Source organism: Pseudophryne corroboree (genome assembly GCF_028390025.1).
Source record: "Pseudophryne corroboree isolate aPseCor3 chromosome 3 unlocalized genomic scaffold, aPseCor3.hap2 SUPER_3_unloc_1, whole genome shotgun sequence".
NCBI lineage: Eukaryota > Metazoa > Chordata > Amphibia > Anura > Myobatrachidae > Pseudophryne > Pseudophryne corroboree.
In genome coordinates this window covers 3,850,452-3,869,796 of record NW_026967493.1, presented here as the reverse complement: position 1 = coordinate 3,869,796, position 19,345 = coordinate 3,850,452, and the positions used below count along the sequence as shown (strand labels likewise).

The 19,345-nt window shown below is 49.4% G+C and overlaps 1 protein-coding gene across 2 annotated transcripts in view; it reads left to right on the top strand.

Annotated features, from left to right (window-relative positions):
• Positions 1 to 19,345, top strand: part of LOC134983111 (zinc finger protein ZFP2-like) — a 120,961-nt gene that overhangs the window by 53,678 nt on the left and 47,938 nt on the right. For both annotated transcript variants that reach the window (XM_063948826.1, XM_063948825.1), the window contains exon 5: positions 5,085 to 5,196. In XM_063948826.1, the coding sequence (XP_063804896.1) occupies positions 5,085 to 5,196 (112 nt within the window). The remainder of the gene's footprint in view (positions 1 to 5,084; positions 5,197 to 19,345) is intronic.

Here is a 19,345-nt window from a genome sequence, read left to right as displayed (position 1 = left end):
ACTGTAATATGCATGTGCCCCCGCCATTAATTTTACACAAAATCGCGGGACAGAAGCCCGCCGCTGAGGGGGCGGGGCCTTCTTCCTCAGCACTCACCAGCGCCATTTTCTCTCCACAGCTCCGCTGAGAGGAAGCTCCCCAGGCTCTCCCCTGCAGACTCACGGTAGAAAGAGGGTAAAAAGAGAGGGGGGCACATAAATTTAGCGCATTAATCATATATACAGCAGCTACTGGGTAAACACTAAGTTACTGTGTGATTCCTGGGTCATATAGCGCTGGGGTGTGTGCTGGCATACTCTCTCTCTGTCTCTCCAGAAGGCCTTGTGGGGGTCCTGTCCTCATATAGAGCATCCCCTGTGTGTGTGGTGTGTCGGTACGCGTGTGTCGACATGTTCGACGAGGAGGGCTATGTGGAGGCAGAGCAGGTGCAGATGAATGACGTGTCTACGCCGACGACGCCGACACCTGATTGGATGGATAGGTGGAAGGTGTTAAATGATAATGTAAACTCCTTGCATAAAAGGTTGGATAAAGCTGATGCCTTGGGACAGTCGGGGTCTCAGCCCATGCCTGATCCTACAGCGCAGAGGCCGTCAGGGTCTCAGAAGCGCCCACTATCCAAAATTGTTGACACAGATATCGACACGGATTCTGACTCCAGTGTCGATGACGATGATGCAAAATTGCAGCCTAAACTGGCTAAAGCCATCAACTACATGATTATAGCAATGAAGGATGTATTGCACATATCGGAGGTAAACCCTGTCCCTGACAAGAGGGTTTATATATATGGGGAGAAAAAGCAAGAGGTGACTTTTCCCCCTTCACATGAGTTAAATGAGTTATATGAAAAAGCGTGGGATTCCCCCGATAGGAAAGTGCTGATTTCCAAAAGGTTGCTTATGGCGTACCCTTTCCCGCCAACGGACAGGATGCGCTGGGAATCCTCCCCTAGGGTAGATAAAGCTCTGACACGTTTATCTAAGAAGGTGGCCCTGCCGTCACAGGATACGGCCTCCCTAAAGGATCCTGCCGATAGGAAGCAGGAAAGTATCCTGAAGTCTGTTTATACACATTCAGGTACTCTACTGAGGCCGGCAATTGCGTCGGCCTGGATGTGTAGTGCTGTAGCAGCATGGACAGATAATCTGTCTGAGGAAATGGATACCTTAGACAAGGATACCATTTTACTGACCCTGGGGCATATAAAAGACGCTGTCCTATATATGAGGGATGCCCAGAGGGACATTTGCCTACTGGGCTCTAGAATAAATGCAATGTCAATTTCTGCCAGAAGAGTCCTGTGGACTTGGCAATGGACAGGTGATGCCGACTCCAAAAAGCACATGGAGGTTTTACCTTACAAGGGTGAGGAATTGTTTGGGGACGGTCTCTCGGACCTAGTTTCCACAGCTACGGCTGGGAAGTCAAATTTTTTGCCATATATTCCCTCACAGCCTAAGAAAGCACCGTATTACCAAATGCAGTCCTTTCGATCACAAAGAAGCAAGAAGGTCAGAGGTGCATCCTTTCTTGCCAGAGGCAGGGGTAGAGGAAAGAAGCTGCACCATACAGCTAGTTCCCAGGAACAGAAGTCCTCCCCGGCTTCCACTAAATCCACCGCATGACGCTGGGGCTCCACAGGTGGAGCCAGGAGCGGTGGGGGCGCGTCTCCGAAATTTCAGCCACCAGTGGGTTCGCTCACAGGTGGATCCCTGGGCTATACGGATTGTGTCTCAGGGATACAAGCTGGAATTCGAAGTGATGCCCCCTCACCGTTACCTCAAATCGGCCCTGCCAGCTTCCCCCATGGAAAGGGAAGCAGTGTTAGCGGCAATTCACAAGTTATATCTCCAGCAGGTGGTAGTAAAGGTTCCCCTCCTTCAACAGGGAAGGGGATACTATTCCACAATGTTTGTGGTACCGAAACCGGACGGTTCGGTCAGACCCATATTGAATTTAAAGTACCTGAACATTTATCTGAAAAGATTCAAGTTCAAAATAGAATCGCTCAGAGCGGTCATTGCAAGCCTGGAAGAGGGGGATTTTATGGTGTCTCTGGACATCAAGGATGCTTACTTGCATGTCCCTATTTATCCACCTCATCAGGAGTACCTCAGATTTGTGGTACAGGACTGTCATTACCAATTCCAGACGTTGCCGTTTGGGCTCTCCATGGCACGAGAATATTTACCAAGGTAATGGCGGAAATGATGGTGATCCTGAGAAAGCAAGGAGTCACAGTTATCCCATAAAGGCGAGGTCCAGAGAGCAGTTGCTGATCAGCGTAGCACACTCTCAGGAAGTGTTGCAGCAGCATGGCTGGATTCTGAATATCCCAAAGTCGCAGCTGATTCCTACGACGCGTCTGCCCTTTCTGGGCATGATTCTGGACACAGACCAGAAGAAGGTGTTTCTCCTGGCGGAGAAGGCTCAGGAGCTCGTGACTCTAGTCAGAGACCTCTTAAAACCGAAACAGGTGTCGTTGCATCACTGCACGCGAGTCCTGGGAAAGATGGTGGCATCGTACGAAGCCATTCCCTTTGGCAGGTTCCATGCGAGGATCTTTCAGTGGGATCTGTTGGACAAGTGGTCCGGATCGCATCTTCAGATGCATCGGCTGATCACCCTGTCCCCGAGGGCCAGGGTGTCTCTACTGTGGTGGGAGCAGAGTGCTCACCTTCTCGAGGGCCGCAGGTTCGGCATACAGGACTGGGTCCTGGTGACCACGGATGCGAGCCTCCGAGGATGGGGGGCAGTCACTCAGGGAAGAAACTTCCAAGGGTTGTGGTCAAGTCAGGAGGCTTGTCTGCACATAAATATCCTGGAACTAAGGGCCATATACAACGCCCTGAGTCAAGCGGAGCCTCTGCTTCGCAACCAACCGGTGCTGATTCAGTCAGACAACATCACCGCAGTGGCTCATGTAAACCGCCAGGGCGGCACAAGAAGCAAAGTGGCGATGGCGGGAAAGCCACCAGGATTCTTCGTTGGGCGGAGAATCACGTGCAAGCACTGTCAGCAGTGTTCATTCCGGGTGTGGACAACTGGGAAGCAGACTTCCTCAGCAGGCACGACCTCCACCCAATTACAAATCGATGGGAACTGCCACAGGTGGACATGATGGCATCCCGTCTCAACAAAAAGCTGCAAAGGTATTGCGCCAGGTCAAGAGACCCTCAGGCGATAGCTGTGGACGCACTAGTAACACCGTGGGTGTTCCAGTCGGTCTATGTGTTTCCTCCTCTTCCTCTCATACCCAAGGTGCTGAGAATCGTAAGAAAAAGAGGAGTGAGAACAATACTCATTGTTCCGGATTGGCCAAGAAGGACTTGGTACCCGGAACTGCAAGAAATGCTCACAGAGGACCCATGGCCTCTGCATCTCAGGCAGGACCTGTTGCAACAGGGGCCCTGTCTGTTCCAAGACTTACCGCGGCTGCGTTTGACGGCATGGCGGTTGAACGCAGGATCCTAGCGGAAAAAGGCATTCCGGATGAAGTTATTCCTACGCTGATAAAGTCTAGGAAGGACGTGACAGCAAAACACTATCACCGTATATGGCGAAAATATGTTGCCTGGTATGAGGCCAGGAAGGCCCCTACAGAGGAATTCCAGCTGGGCTGGTTCCTGCACTTCCTACAGTCTGGAGTGACTATGGGCTTGAAGTTCGGGTCCATAAAGGTCCAGATTTCGGCCCTATCCATTTTCTTTCAAAAGGAACTGGCTTCTCTTCCTGAAGTTCAGACGTTTGTTAAGGGAGTGCTGCATATTCAGCCCCCTTTTGTGCCACCAGTGGCACCTTGGGATCTCAACGTGGTGTTGGGTTTCCTGAAATCCCACTGGTTTGAGCCACTTAAGACCGTGGAGCTACACTATCTCACGCGGAAGGTGGTCATGCTATTGGCCTTAGCTTCGGCTAGGCGTGTGTCAGAATTGGCGGCTTTGTCATGTTAAAGCCCCTATCTGGTTTTCTATATGGACAGGGCAGAATTACGGACTCGTCCGCAATTTCTGCCGAAGGTGGTGTCATCTTTTCATTTGAACCAACCTATTGTGGTGCCTGCGGCTACTCGTGACTTGGAGGATTCCAAGTTGCTTGATGTAGTCAGGGCTTTGAAGATCTATGTAGCCAGGATGGCTGGAGTCAGGAAGACTGACTCGCTGTTTATCCTGTATGCATCCAACAAGCTGGGTGCTCCTGCTTCAAAGCAAACTATTGCTCGCTGGATCTGTAACACGATTCAGCAGGCTCATTCTGCGGCTGGATTGCCGCATCCAAAATCAGTGAAAGCCCATTCCACAAGGAAAGTGGGCTCTTCTTGGGCGGCTGCCCGAGGGGTCTCGGCATTACAGCTTTGCCGAGCAGCTACTTGGTCAGGTTCAAACACATTTGCTAAGTTCTACAAGTTTGATACCCTGGCTGAGGAGGACCTTGTGTTTGCCCATTCGGTGCTTCAGAGTCATCCGCACTCTCCCGCCCGTTTGGGAGCTTTGGTATAATCCCCATGGTCCTTACGGAGTCCCCAGCATCCACTAGGACGTTAGAGAAAATAAGATTTTACTCACCGGTAAATCTATTTCTCGTAGTCCGTAGTGGATGCTGGGCGCCCGTCCCAAGTGCGGACTTTCTGCAATACGTGTATATAGTTATTGCTTAATAAAGGGTTATGTTATGTTGGCATCCATTGTTTGATGCTCTGTTGTTGTTCATACTGTTGACTGGGTAAGTTTATCACAAGTTATACGGTGTGATTGGTGTGGCTGGTATGAGTCTTACCCTGGATTCCAAAATCCTTTCCTTGTAATGTCAGCTCTTCCGGGCACAGTTTCCTTAACTTAGGTCTGGAGGAGGGGCATAGAGGGAGGAGCCAGTGCACACCAGTAGTGCTAAATCTTTCTTAGAGTGCCCAGTCTCCTGCGGAGCCCGTCTATTCCCCATGGTCCTTACGGAGTCCCCAGCATCCACTACGGACTACGAGAAATAGATTTACCGGTGAGTAAAATCTTATTATTTGTTTAATCTTAATGAAATAAATGGGACATTTTTGAAGTTTTATTTTATTGTTTTGTGTATTGTTTAGGATGAAGCCTTTAATACTAATAAAGTAGAAGATATAAAAGAGGAAGAGGAGACGTATGTGGGGGGTGATCAGCTGTGTAAGGAGGAGGAAATCCCTACAGATATCAGCACAGGTGAGTAATAGTCACTAAGTATGTAAGTATTATATATTATACTCCTGCTCTCCCCCTCACATCATGTCACTGTGTGTTACCAGCCCAGAGATCTGACCAGTCTCCTCCCCACACTCTCTGGTGTATCTCATACATCAGGAGCCATCAGCTCCTATTATACTCCTGCTCTCCCCCTCACATCATGTCACTGTGTGTTACCAGCCCAGAGATCTGACCAGTCTCCTCCCCACACTCTCTGGTGCATCTCTTACATCAGGAGCCATCAGCCCCTATTATACTCCTGCTCTCCCTCTCACATCATGTCACTGTGTGTTACCAGCCCAGAGCTCTTACCAGTCTCCTCCCCACACTCTCTGGTGTATCTCATACATCAGGAGCCATCAACCCCTATTATACTCCTGCTCTCCTCCTCACATCATGTCAATGTGTGTTCCAGCCCAGAGATCTGACCAGTCTCCTCCCCACACTCTCTGATGTATCTCATACATCAGGAGCCATCAGCCCCTATTATACTCCTGCTCTCCCCCTCACATCATGTATCTGTGTGTTACCAGCCCAGAGATCTGACCAGTCTCCTTCCCATACTCTGCGGTGTATCTCATACATCAGGAGCCATCAGCCCCTATTATACTCCTCTCCCCCCCTCACATCATGTCACTGTGTGTTACCAGCCCAGAGATCTGACCAGTCTCCTCCCCACACTCTCTGGTGTATCTCATACATCAGGAGCCATCAGCCCCTATTATACTCCTGCTCTCCCCCCTCACATCATGTCACTGTGTGTTACCAGGCCAGAGATCTGACCAGTCTCCTCCCCACACTCTCTGGCGTATCTCATACATCAGGAGCCATCAGCCCCTATTATACTCCTGCTCTCCCCCCTCACATCAGGAGGAGGAAATCCCTACAGATATCAGCACAGGTGAGTAATAGTCACTAAGTATGTAAGTATTATATATTATACTCCTGCTCTCCCCCTCGCATCATGTCCCTATGTGTTACCTGCCCAGAGATCTGACCAGTCTCCTCCCCACACTCTCTGGTGTATCTCATACATCAGGAGCCATCAGCCCCTATTATACTCCTGCTCTTCTCCTCACATCATGTCACTGTGTGTTACCAGCCCAGAGATCTGACCAGTCTGCTCCCCACACTCTCTGGTGTATCTCATACATCAGGAGCCATCAGCCCCTATTATACTCCTGCTCTCCCCCCTCACATCATGTCACTGTGTGTTACCAGCCCAGAGATCTGACCAGTCTCCTCCCCACACTCTCTGGTGTACCTCATACATCAGGAGCCATCAGCCCCTATTATATTCCTGCTCTCCCCCCTCACATCATGTCACTGTGTTACCAGCCCAGAGATCTGACCAGTCTCCTCCCCACACTCTCTGTTGTATCTCATACATCAGGAGCCATCAGCCCCTATTATACTCCTGCTCTTCTCCTCACATCATGTCACTGTGTCTTACCAGCCCATACTTGCCCTTATGTTCTTTTACAGCTACCTGCAGGGTGTACAGGTTTGTAGAGCTTCCGGGTGCATAAGGGGGCAATACGAATATGTGTTGCTGGGTGAGTGTCGGGTTGCACTGCTGTGACCCCACAACGGGAAGCTGGGGCTCTAGGAATGACTCAATACGGGTGGAGATAAGTGATAACAGTGCAGCTACTGAGTAACATAGCCAGGCACCGGTGGAAACGGAGTGGCCCCTTTACATCCGTTCCCAACATCAGAAGGTAGAGGGTGCGTTTACACACCTCCAGGTTATTACTACATTGCTTTGCTTTCAAGACCCTATCAGCGACTTTTAAAACTTTAGAGACTGTTTCTTCTTCAGGGTCCATAGTTTCCACATGGTTAACCTTGGGGTATGCTTGGTGGAGACCAGGATTCAGGCACCGAACAGCAAATTTTTACGCTTCCCAGGATGCACTGGACCCCTCTCCCCTCATACCCCGCCCACAGCTCAGGCTCTTCATTTTTTGTTTGATGCCAGCAGGAGTTGGTCACCGTTTAACAGAGGGCTCTGTATGCTGCAGCCCAGTCTTTTTATTTTCTTATTTTTAACTTTTACGCTGAGCAAACAGTGCTAGGCAGTCCCTTGGACACCAGCGCTGCTGCTCCATCACCCCCACTGGTGCTGCGACGCCAGGCATGGCTTGGAGATTTTGGCGGGACACGACAGTCTTCTACTAGCAGGAGCACCCCGGACAACTGCAAACCTTATGGGGGATAGAGAGAGCTTTACTAACAGGCCAGGGAACCGGTAGTGGATGTCAGCAAGGGGAGGTCTGCACTTCCTCAGTGGCCCCTTCCCGAGCCCAGGGCACCATTCCGCTGAGGTTTTCCCGCCCTGGGCTGCTCGTCCCTCACCCTCCTTTCTCACAGAGACGCTGGGCAGCCATTACAAATCTCTGCAGGTCTCCGGGAACACTGGTTTCGGTTTCCCTGTATACCTCTCCTTGGAGTCAGGTTATACATAGCGCTGCTTCTTACCAGGTGTAATAGCTGGATAGTTGATATCAGTGCCCATTGCAGTTACATTTTATTTCTCTGACGTCCTAGTGGATGCTGGGGACTCCGTAAGGACCATGGGGAATAGACGGCTCCGCAGGAGACTGGGCACATCTAAAGAAAGCTTTAGGACTATCTGGTGTGCACTGGCTCCTCCCCCTATGACCCTCCTCCAAGCCTCAGTTAGATTTCTGTGCCCGGCTGAGCTGGGTGCACACTAGGGGCTCTCCTGAGCTCCAAGGAAGAAAGTATATGTTAGGTTTTTTATTTTCAGTGAGACCTGCTGGCACCGAGGGACTAAGGGGAGAAGAAGCGAACCTACCTAAGTGGTGGTAGCTTGGGCTTCTTAGGCTACTGGACACCATTAGCTCCAGAGGGATTGAACACAGGACCTGACCTCGTCGTCCGTTCCCGGAGCCGCGCCGCCGTCCCCCTTACAGAGCCAGAAGCAAGAAGGTGGTCCGGAAAATCGGCGGCTGAAGACTTCTGTCTTCTCCAAGGTAGCGCACAGCACTGCAGCTGTGCGCCATTGCTCCTCATGCACACCACACACTGCGGTCACTGATGGGTGCAGGGCGCTGGGGGGGGGGCGCCCTGAGCAGCAATATTAACACCTTGGCTGGCGAACTGACACCATATATAGCCCCAGGGGCTATATAAGTGTTTATTAACCCCTGCCAGAACTTTTACAATAGCGGGAGAAAGCCCGCCGAAAAAGGGGCGGAGCCATCTCCCTCAGCACACTGGCGCCATTTTCCCTCACAGCTCTGTTGGAGAGATAGCTCCCTGACTCTCCCCTGCAGTCCTGCACTACAGAAAAGGGTTAAAAAGAGAGGGGGGGCACAAATTAGGCGCAGTATATATATATATATATATTATGCAGCTATAAGGGAAAACACTCTCTATAGGTGATATCCCTGTGATATATAGCGGTCTGGTGTGTGCTGGCATACTCTCCCTCTGTCTCCCCAAAGGGCTTTGTGGGGTCCTGTCCTCTGTCAGAGCATTCCCTGTGTGTGTGCTGTGTGTTGGTACTACTGTGTCGACATGTATGATGAGGATAATGATGTGGAGGCGGAGCAAATGCCTGTGAATGGGATGTCACCCCCTGCGGGGTCGACACCGGTGTGGATGGACTTATGGAAGGAATTACGTGACAGTGTCAACTCCTTACATAAAAGGTTTGACGACATAGGACAGCCGGCTGCTCAGCTTGTGCCTGTCCAAGCGTCTCACATGTCATCAGGGGCTCTAAAACGCCCGCTACCTCAGATGGCAGACACAGATGTTGACACGGATACCGACTCCAGTGTCGACGACGATGAGACTAGTGTACCTTCCAATAGGGCCACCCGTTACATGATTGAGGCAATTAAAAATGTATTACACATTTCTGATAATACCCCAGATACCACAAAAAAGGGTATTATGTTTGGTGACAGAAAACTACCAGTAGTTTTCCTGCATCTGAGGAATTGATATGAGGTGTGTGAGGAAGCGTGGACTTCCCCCGATAAGAAATTGATAATTTCTAAGCAGCGTACCCTTTTCCGCCAGAGGATAGGTCACGTTGGGAAATAACCCCTAGGGTAGATAAAGCGGTTACACGCTTATTAAAAAAGGTGGCACTACCGTCACGGATACGGCCGCCCTGAAGGACCTGCTGATAGAAAGCAGAAAACTACCCTTAAAGCTATATACACACACACGGGCATTATATTGAGACCTGCTATTGCCTCGGCATGGATGTGCAGTGCGGCAGCTGCGTGGTCAGATTCCCTGTCGGATAATATTTATACTATAGATAGGGACAATATTTTGCTGAAAATAGAGCATATAAAAGACGCTGTCTTATACATGCGTGATGCACAGAGGGATATTTGCCGACTGGCATCACTAATAAGCGCTATGTAAAACCATTGCCGCCAGACGGGGGTTATGGACTCGGCAATGGTCGGGCGATGCCGATTCAAAACGGCACATGGAAGTTTGCCCTAGAAGGGGGTGGAACTGTTTGGGGATGGTCTTTCAGACCTCATTTCCACAGCTACGGCTGGGAAATCAAAACTTTTGCCACAAGCTACCCCACAGCAAAAGTAAGCACTGTATTATCAGGTACAGTCCCTTCGGCCCCAGAAAAGTAGAGGGCTAGAGGCTCATCTTTTCTGCCAAGAGGAAAAGGTAGAGGGAAAAAGCTGCAGCACACAGCTAGTTCCCGGGAGCAGAAGTCCTCCCCTGCGTCCGGTAAGTCCACAGCATGACGCTGGGGCTGCTCAGGCGGACCCGGGTACGGTGGGGGCCTGTCTCAGAAATTTTCAGCGCACAGTGGGCTCTCTCACAGGTGGATCCCTGGGTTCTTCAAACAGTATCTCAGAGGTACAGGCTGGAATTCGAGACGTCTCCCCCCCGCCGTTTCCTAAAATCTGCCTTACCGGCAACTCCCTCTGCCAGGGAGGCAGTGTTGGTGGCTATCCAAAAAACTGTATTCACAGCAAGTGATTATCAAGGTACCCCTCCTTCAACAGGAAAAGGGTTACTTTTCCACAATGTTTGTGGTACCGAAACCGGACGGTTCGGTGAGACCCATCTTAAATTTAAAATCCTTGAACACATATAACAAAAGATTCAAGTTCAAGATGGAATCGCTCAGGGCGATTATTGCGATCCTGGACGAGGGGGATTACAGGGTCTCTCTGGACATCAAGGATACTTACCTGCATGTCCCCATTTACCCTCCTCACCAGGAGTACCTCAAGATTGTGGTACCGGACTGTCACTATCAGTTCCAGACGCTGCCGTTTGGATTATCCACGGCACCGAGGGTCTTTACCATGGGTAATGACTGAAATGATGATACTCCTTCGCAAGAAGGGAGTTTTAATTATCCCGTACTTGGACGATCTCCGGATAAAGGCGAGGTCCAAGGAACAGTTGGTAAGGGGGTAGCACTTTCTCGGGAAGTGCTGCAACAGCAGGACTGGATTCTCAATTCCAAAGTCACAGCTGGTCCCGACGACACGTCTTCTGTTCCTGGGAATGATTCTGGAAACAGACCAGAAAAAAGTGTTTCTTCCAATGGAAAAAACCGAGGAGTTGTCATCTCTAGTCAGAAACCTCCTAAGACCGGGACAGGTGTCGGTACATCAATGCACACGAGTCCTGGGAAAAATGGTAGCTTCGTACGAAGAAATTCCATTCGGAAAGTTCCACGCAAGGATTTTCCAGTGGGACCTGTTGGACAAATGGTCCGGGTCCCATCTCCAGATACAGCAGCGGATAACCCGGTCGGCAAGAACCAGGGTGTCGCTGCGGTGGTGGCTGCAGAGGGCTCATCTACTAGAGGGCCGCAGATTCGGAATACAGGACTGGGTCCTGGTAAACACGGATGCCAGCCTTCGGGGCTGGGGTGCAGTCACACAGGGAGTAAAATTCCAAGGACTGTGGTCCAAACAGGAGATTTCACTTCACATAAATTTTCTGGAGCTAAGAGCCCTTTACAAGGCCGTAAGCCAAACAAGGCCCCTGCTTCAAAACCAATCAGACAACATCACGGCGCTCGCCCATGTAAACAGGCAGGGCGGCACAAGAAGCAGGAGGGCAATGGCAGAAGCCACAAGGATTCCCCGTTGGGCGGAAAATCATGTGGTAGCACTGGCAGCAGTGTTCATTCCGGGAGTGGACAACTGGGAAGCAGACTTCCGCAGCAGACTCCACCCGGGAGAATAGGGACTTCATCCAGAAGTCTTCCAAATGCTGGTAAACCGTTGGGAAAGACCACAGGTGGACATGATGGCGTCCCGCCTCAATAAAAAAGATATTGCGCCAGGTCAAGGGAACCTCAGGCGATCGCTGTGGACGCTCTAGTGACACCGCGGGCGTACCAGTCGGTTTTATGTGTTCCCTCCTCTCCCTCTCATACCCAAGGTACTGAGGATAATAAGGAAAAGAGGAGTAAGAACTATACTCATTGTTCCGGATTGGCCAAGAAGGGCTTGGTAACTGGAACTTCAGGAGTTGATCTCAGAGGACCCATGGCCTCTGCCACTCAGACAGGATCTGCTGCAGCAGGGGCCCTGTCTGTTCAAAGACTTACCGCGGCCGCATTGACGGCATGGCGGTTGAACACCGGATCCTGAGTGAAAAAGGCATTCCGGAGGAAGTCATTCTTATCCTGATCAAAGCCAGGAAGGATGTCAGCCTGAAGTGCAGACGTTGTAAGGGAGTGCTGCATATTCAGCCCCATTTTTGTGCCCCAGTGGCACCTTGGGATCTCAATGTGGTTTTGAAGTTCCTGGAATCACATTGGTTTGAGCCACTTAAAACCGTGGATTTGAAATATCTCACATGAAAAGTGGTCATGTGTTGGCTCTGGCTTCGGCCAGGCATGTGTCAGAATTGGCGGCTTTGTCATAAAAAAGCCCTTACCTGACTTTCCATATGGATAGGGCAGAGTTGAGGACTCGTCCTCACTTTCTCCCGAAGGTGGTATCAGGTTTTCACTTGTACCAACCTCAGGGCCCTGAAAAATTATATTTCCAGGACGGCTGGAGTCAGGAAAACTGACTCGCTGTTTATCCTAGATGCACCCAACATGCTGGGTGCTCCTGCTTCTAAGCAGACTATAGCGCGCTGGATTTGTAGCACTATTCAGCTTGCGCATTCTGCGGTGGGACTACCGCAGCCTAAATCTGTAAAAGCCCATTCCACATGGAAGGGGGCTCATCTTGGGCGGCTGCCCGAGGGGTCTCGGCTTTATAACTTGGCCGAGCTGCTACTTGGTCAGGGGCAAACACGTTGCAAAATTCTACAAATTTGATACCCTGGCTGAGAAGGACCTTGAGTTCTCTCATTCGGTGCTGCAGAGTCATCCGCACTCTCCCGCCCGTTTGGGAGCTTTGGTATAATCCCCATGGTCCTTACGGAGTCCCCAGCATCCACTAGGACGTCAGAGAAAATAAGATTTTACTCACCGGTAAATCTATTTCTCGTAGTCCGTAGTGGATGCTGGGCGCCCATCCCTAGTGCGGATTGTCTGCAATACTTGTAAATAGTTATTGTTACACAAATCGGGTTGTTATTGCGAACCATCTATTCAGAGGTTCCATTGTTATCATACTGTTAACCGGGGTTCCTATCACGAGTTATACGGTGTGATTGGTGTGGCTGGTATGAGTCTTACCCGGGATTCAAAATCCTTCCTTATTGTGTCAGCTCTTCCGGGCACAGTGTCCTAACTGAGGCTTGGAGGAGGGTCATAGGGGGAGGAGCCAGTGCACACCAGATAGTCCTAAAGCTTTCTTTAGATGTGCCCAGTCTCCTGCGGAGCCGTCTATTCCCCATGGTCCTTACGGAGTCCCCAGCATCCACTACGGACTACGAGAAATAGATTTACCGGTGAGTAAAATCTTATTTTTCTTCATCAGGGTTCATAGGGGTTCCACAGGGAACATCGGGTTTGTAGGTGGTGGATGAGAGTTCGGACACCAAACAGTTAAAGCTTTCAGCGTATCCCAGAGTGCTCGACTCCTCTCCCCTATAACCTCGCCTCCATGCTCAGGCATTCAGTTTTTAGTTGGTTCCTGCAGGAAGCAATTAGACCGTGATGGGGCTGCAGCAGCAGCAGCCCCAAAGCTTTTTATTTTTTACTTTTTTCTGTGATTTTTTCACTGGGCTGTCAGCGCTGTATGTCTGTCAGACTTTAGCACTGCAGCTCCATCACCCCACCTGCTGGTGCCGAAACTCCCGCTTGGACAAAGCCTCAGATGAAAATTTGCAGAAGGGTACCACACTCCGCGACTAGCACCGCTTGCTGTGGAGACGCCGGGAACGGGGGGCAGGTAACAGGGTCCCTTCACTAAGAACTGCATGTAATTCACGGTCTGTCACGCATCCAGGGAGACAGACCGCAGCGCTGGCGAGGACACTGCGGACAGGGACTCCACTATACCACCAGGGCTATTGGGCACAGATTGAGGGGTTCACCTTTTCAAAAGTCCCGCTTGTACCTGGGGTGGAAGACCAGCATAGGTGAGGTGGCGCTTTACCTGCAGCCCCTCCCCCAGCTCTGGGCACCAGTCTACAGCAGATTTCTCGCCCTTGAGCTGCCTCACTCTCCCTTCTTCCCTCAAAGACCCGGGCAGCCATCTTACAGCAGGCAGCAAGCAGGTCTCCGGGAACGCTGGGCTCGGTCTCCCTGTAAAAACATCTGCAACAAGCCAGGTTTTTACATTCACTTATATCCTACCTGCTTTAAAAACAAGTTGATTAGTTGATCCAGGTGTTCATTGCAGTGATATTTTATATGTATCTGCATTGTATGTGACTGTGCTAGTTTCAGCTGTCTGACTTTCTTTTCAGAAATACATATATATACCTGTCTCTGTTATTTCTATACCCTGGGCACAGATGCTTGCAGGGCTGTTTCTCACAGGCAGAATTAACCAAACAAAGATAAGACAGCGCTGACTGAAATTAATTGTAAAAATAATTTACAGTATTATTTAATAATTAAGCAATATAAAAGCACATAGAAACATATAAAATGAATATCTCACTGCACTGATGAATTTATAGTCACCATACATGGATTGTAATTCATATGCTGCTTGATGGAATGTCCCTGTAGGATCCGCACATTCAAATGTCCCTTATCCTGGGGTTGTAGCACAGTCCCCGGGCCAAATTTTGTATTGAAGACAACGCTGGAGGAATAGCTGTCCCAGTGGTTTGGCAGTACAACGGGGAAGTCCTCACCAGTATTGCGTGGCAGTCTTGAAGTTCGGTCCTTGTTAGTGGATTTGGGTGTAAATAGCGCTATTTTTCGGAGTCCTTAGGGATCCAAGTGAAAGTAGATATCCAATGAAGGTGACTTAGGCTCACACCTGACGCGTTTCACAGCTACCTGCTGTTTTATCAAAGGTGACTTGGTCCTTGCTGGCAGTGTGATTTATACCTAAGTTAATTACTCAAATCATTACAGCTGATAAAACAATTCATTTCATCACATGTTTAAAAATGAATAAAAACCTCATTTTATATGGATAGACTCAAGGCAATCAAAGAAGTTAGATATAATTCATAAATTTTATTACTTTATTAGTTAGAAAACTATGTTTAAAACAGTCCGCTCGTGCTGGAACGCACGCGGACTTCCGGACTTCCGGCTTATGACGAACGCGGACTTCCGGTTTCCGGCTTATGGCCCGCATTCGTCACACAGAAGGCGGAGTTTCTATCATTGTATATCTCGAACAGAGTTCTGTTATAGTCAGTGACGTATACCTGTTTCTCACAGGACATACTGTACTTGGCTGTGTTTAGTCACATGCCGCACTCTGTGTCTCTACTTCATATTATATCACAGTCTAAGGGCGCCCACATTGTTTTGCAAAAATGTCTAACAAAAAGGGACGAAAACAAGCAGAATCCCCTGTGTTGCTCTCATGTAGAGCTTGCTCTGTGGGGTTATCTCCACAGGATGTTATGCAGGATAACCTATGTGTTAACTGATATACCACTCCAGTCAGTCCACAACACCTGCTCCTACGCAGGAGCCCCCCTGGGCGGCTTTCTCTCAATTGATAGGTACTGTGGTGGACCGCCTTACTCCCGCTATGGGCCCTCCTATGCCGTTACCACCAACTAGTGTACCAATAGCAAATCCACCTTGGGTGGATACCCTTTCTACTAAGGTTCAAAAGCTAACGCATACCCTTAATAGACATAAGACCCTGACGGGGCATAAATATGCCACTGGTTGCTCTAGACAAGCTACTTCTTCCTCCCAATCCACGTTGTTATCAGATTCTAATGTGTCATCTGAGGAGGAGGGTGAGTATACTGCTCTCTCTGGCACAGACTGCTGTGCAGCAGAGGAGGATGCTCCCTTTATGTCCCTGCTTTTGTTGATGCTATTAAACAAATTCTTCAACTAAATTCTGAAGAGGAACCCACACCTGTGGCTAAGAAAACCGATGTGTTTAAAAAATAAAAGATAATCAAATCAGAGCTCCCACATTGTGATCATTTTATGGATATTAGACAGGAACCCTGGAACACTCCAGGTATAAAGTTCCCTTTGCCTATCTGCATTATCTCACTATTTATCCCAGCAGCAGTGTGTGCAAAGTGGGAAACTCCGCCTCCAGTGGATTCTCACGTCGCACGTCTGGTATTGTCCACTTTGCCTGTCACAACAGTCTCCTTACTGAAGGAACCGGCTAATAGAAGAATAGAAAATTGTCTAAAATCTATTTATTCTCTCACAGGGGCTATTCATAGACCTACCGTGGTAGCGTCATGGGCCACAAAGGATATCGAACCATGGTTACAGGCAATTGAAGAACTGCCTTCAGATATGTCTGATCAATGAAGGGATGTACCTGGATCTTGTTAAGACAGCGTCTTATTACATTGGGGAAACCTTATCAGAGGCTGGGGTTCTGACAGCAAAGGCGTCTGCTACCTCTGTGCTGGCATGACGTATTCTTTGGCTGCGTTCTTGGAAAGTGGAATTAGATTCCAAGAAAACTTTGGAAGTTCTACCCTTTACGGGAGACATTCTTTTTGGCGAAGAGCTGAATAAGATTGTAGCATTATTGGTTGCTGCCAAAACTGCCTTTTTACCCCTGACTTCTACTCAGCGGGTCAAAAGCTCCAATTTTCGTTTCTTTTGTCCACAAGGAAAAGCGAAAGGACGGGTGTTCCCTAGGCAAACACATGATTCATAGACCACTATACCTAAGACCAAGCAATCTTGGGCTGCATGTCAACCTACAGCAAAGCCTGACAAGCCTGCAGCATGTTGGGGCAGATCTACCCCTGGGGGACCTCAGGGTGGAAGGCTGACTTCTACACTTTGCGCAGGTTTGGACCACAACCACTTCAGACGCTTGGGTTCAGGAAGTAGTCTCTCACGGGTACGCCATCTCATTCAGGGGTCGCCCCCCCTCAACAGTATTTCTCCACGGCCCTTCCATCATATCAGGAAAAGGCTCATATACTTCAAAACGTGTCAACTCACTTCTACACTCTGGGGTAATAGTGCCAGTTCCCCAGTCTCTACTGGGAAGAGGCTACTATTCGACCCTATTTCTGGTACCAAAGCCCAACGGGTCACACCGGACGATTCTCAACCTCAATTCTTCAAACAGGTTTGTGAAAGTTTCCAAGTTTCACATAGACCACTACGATCCATAGTTTTGTCCATGGAACCTGGGGACTTTATGGTGTCACTGGATATTCAGGATGCATATCAGCATATTACTACTGCACTCTCGCATTAGCGATTTCTACAGTTTGCTATTTGCAACCAACATTATCAGCTCCAGGCAATGCCGTTTGGCCTCTCTATGGCACCCAGGATATTCACCAAAGTCATGGCTGTCATGGCAGCACACCTTCATGGTCAGGGAATGTGAATTCTCCGATACCTGGGCGACCTGCTGATCCTGGCGAACTCACATGAGGTTCTCCTCCATCATCTCCAACTTGCAGTAACCTTCCTGCAGTGTCACAGATGATTGAAAAATTGGAAGAAGTCATCCCGTACACTGTTGCAGCGGATGTTGCACCTGGGAGAGACCAGGGCAGACATTTTTAGGTTCAGTCAGAAAATGCCACAACAGTGGCATATATCAATCATCAGGGAGGCAGTTGCAGCAAAATGGCTATGCAAGAAGTGCCCAAAATCCTCCGGTGAGCCGAACATTATCTCCTGGCCATGTCAGAGATGTTCATTCCAGGCGTCCTTTACTGGGAATTGGATTTTCCTCAGTTGTCAGGCTGTTCACACCGGAGAATGGGCTCTTCACCCAAAGGTCTTCCAACTCCTGGTGGACAGATGGGGTCTACCAGACGTGGATCTCATGTCCTCACGCCACAACCACAAAATTCCAGTATTTGGATTCTGGTCCAGGGATTCTCAGGCAGCATTCGTAGATGCCTTGTCAGTCCAGTGGACATTTCGTCTACCATACATCTTCTATCCGGTATCCCTTCTACCTTTGCTCCTTCGGAAGTTCAAACAAGAAGCAGAAAACCTCATTCTGGTAGCCCTAGAATTCAACTTCCTCATCGACGGGACCTTCTCTCTCACATTCTTACATTCAAGCTGAACTTCCTGTACCAGCTTCAGTTTCTGCCCATTCTACTCGGTCTGTAGGACCTTCTTGGGTGGCACGCTGTGGTGCATCCGCCGAACAATTGTTGTCTTTGGTCCACATGTTTCTTAGGTTCTATGCCTTTGATACATTCGTCTCCCAGGATGCTTCCTTTGCGCGCCAGATTCTCTTATCCTCTCAGGTGCGTCCCCTTCCTTGAAATACTGCTTTGGGACATCCCCGATAATTCCTGTGGAACCCCTATGAACCCTGATAAAGAAAACAAGAGTTATAGTAGACTTACCTTTGTTAACTCTCTTTCTTCGAAGTTCATAGGGTCCACAGGGTGCCCACTCTAATGCACCTGGCCTCTCTGGATTTGTACGGCATTGGCCTCTGGTTCCTTACTCCTGTCTGTGAGAATGTGTTCTTATGTGCCTCACATCTTTCTTCTCTCCTTTCCTCTTCCTTCTTTGAGCTGGTTAACAAAACTGAATGCATGAGCATGGAGGCGGGGTTATAGGGGAGGGGAGCCGAGCATTCTTGTATACGCTGAAAGCTTTAACTGTTTGGTGCCCGGACTCTCATTCACTACCTACAACCCGATGTGCCCTGTGGAACCTATGAACTTCGAAGAAAGAGAGTTAACAAAGGTAAGACTACCATAACTCTCGTCATTCGCTTACAGGCGTCACAACCAGAACTGCCACGGCTACAGCCTGGGTGGCTAAAACCATTGAAAACTGGGCTGATGCCCTTAAACAGTTCCTCTTCAGAGGCAACCAAGGAACAACTGTCATTAATTGCCAACATCAGGGATACCACTTATTACATTGGAGAGGCTGCTCTGGATACAGCTCTACTGTCCTCTAAAGCTTTGGCTGCTTCTGTAGTAGTACACTGCATTGTTTGGCTTCGTACCTGGAAGGCGGGCTCTGATGCTAAGAAAGTCCTGGAAGCACTTCCATTAACAGGCAAATTTCTTTTTGGACCAGAATTGGACAAGATTGTCAATAACCTGGCAACTTCTAAGACCACTTGCCTACCCTCAGCCTCTTCTATGTGGCCTCGGATTTCGTCCTTTCTGTCCGTTCGCACTCAAAGCAAGGCCAAGGTCAGACCTTCCCTAGACAGTCTCATCCCACAAAGGCTTCTAAGCCCAAACCCAAACAGGCCTGGACTGCTAGATGCACAACTACCAAACCAGAGGATAAAACCCCCTGCCTGACAGGGCGAGCCTCCGCCAGGGGGACCCCAGGGTGGGAGGCCGACTTCTTCAGTCTGCTTATACATGGCGTCAGATCACAACGGACGCTTGGGTTCAAGAAATGGTCTCACGGGTACGCTCTCTCCTTCCTGAAGCGTCGTTCCAGACAGTACTTTCCTACCAGTCCACCAGCAGACCTCAGCAAGGCCAAGGCGCTGAAGATGATTATTCCTGTCCCCATGTCTCAACAGGGCATGGGGTTCTATTCTACGCTTTTTGGTTCAGAAACCCAATGGGTCTCATCATCCCATCCTTAATCTAA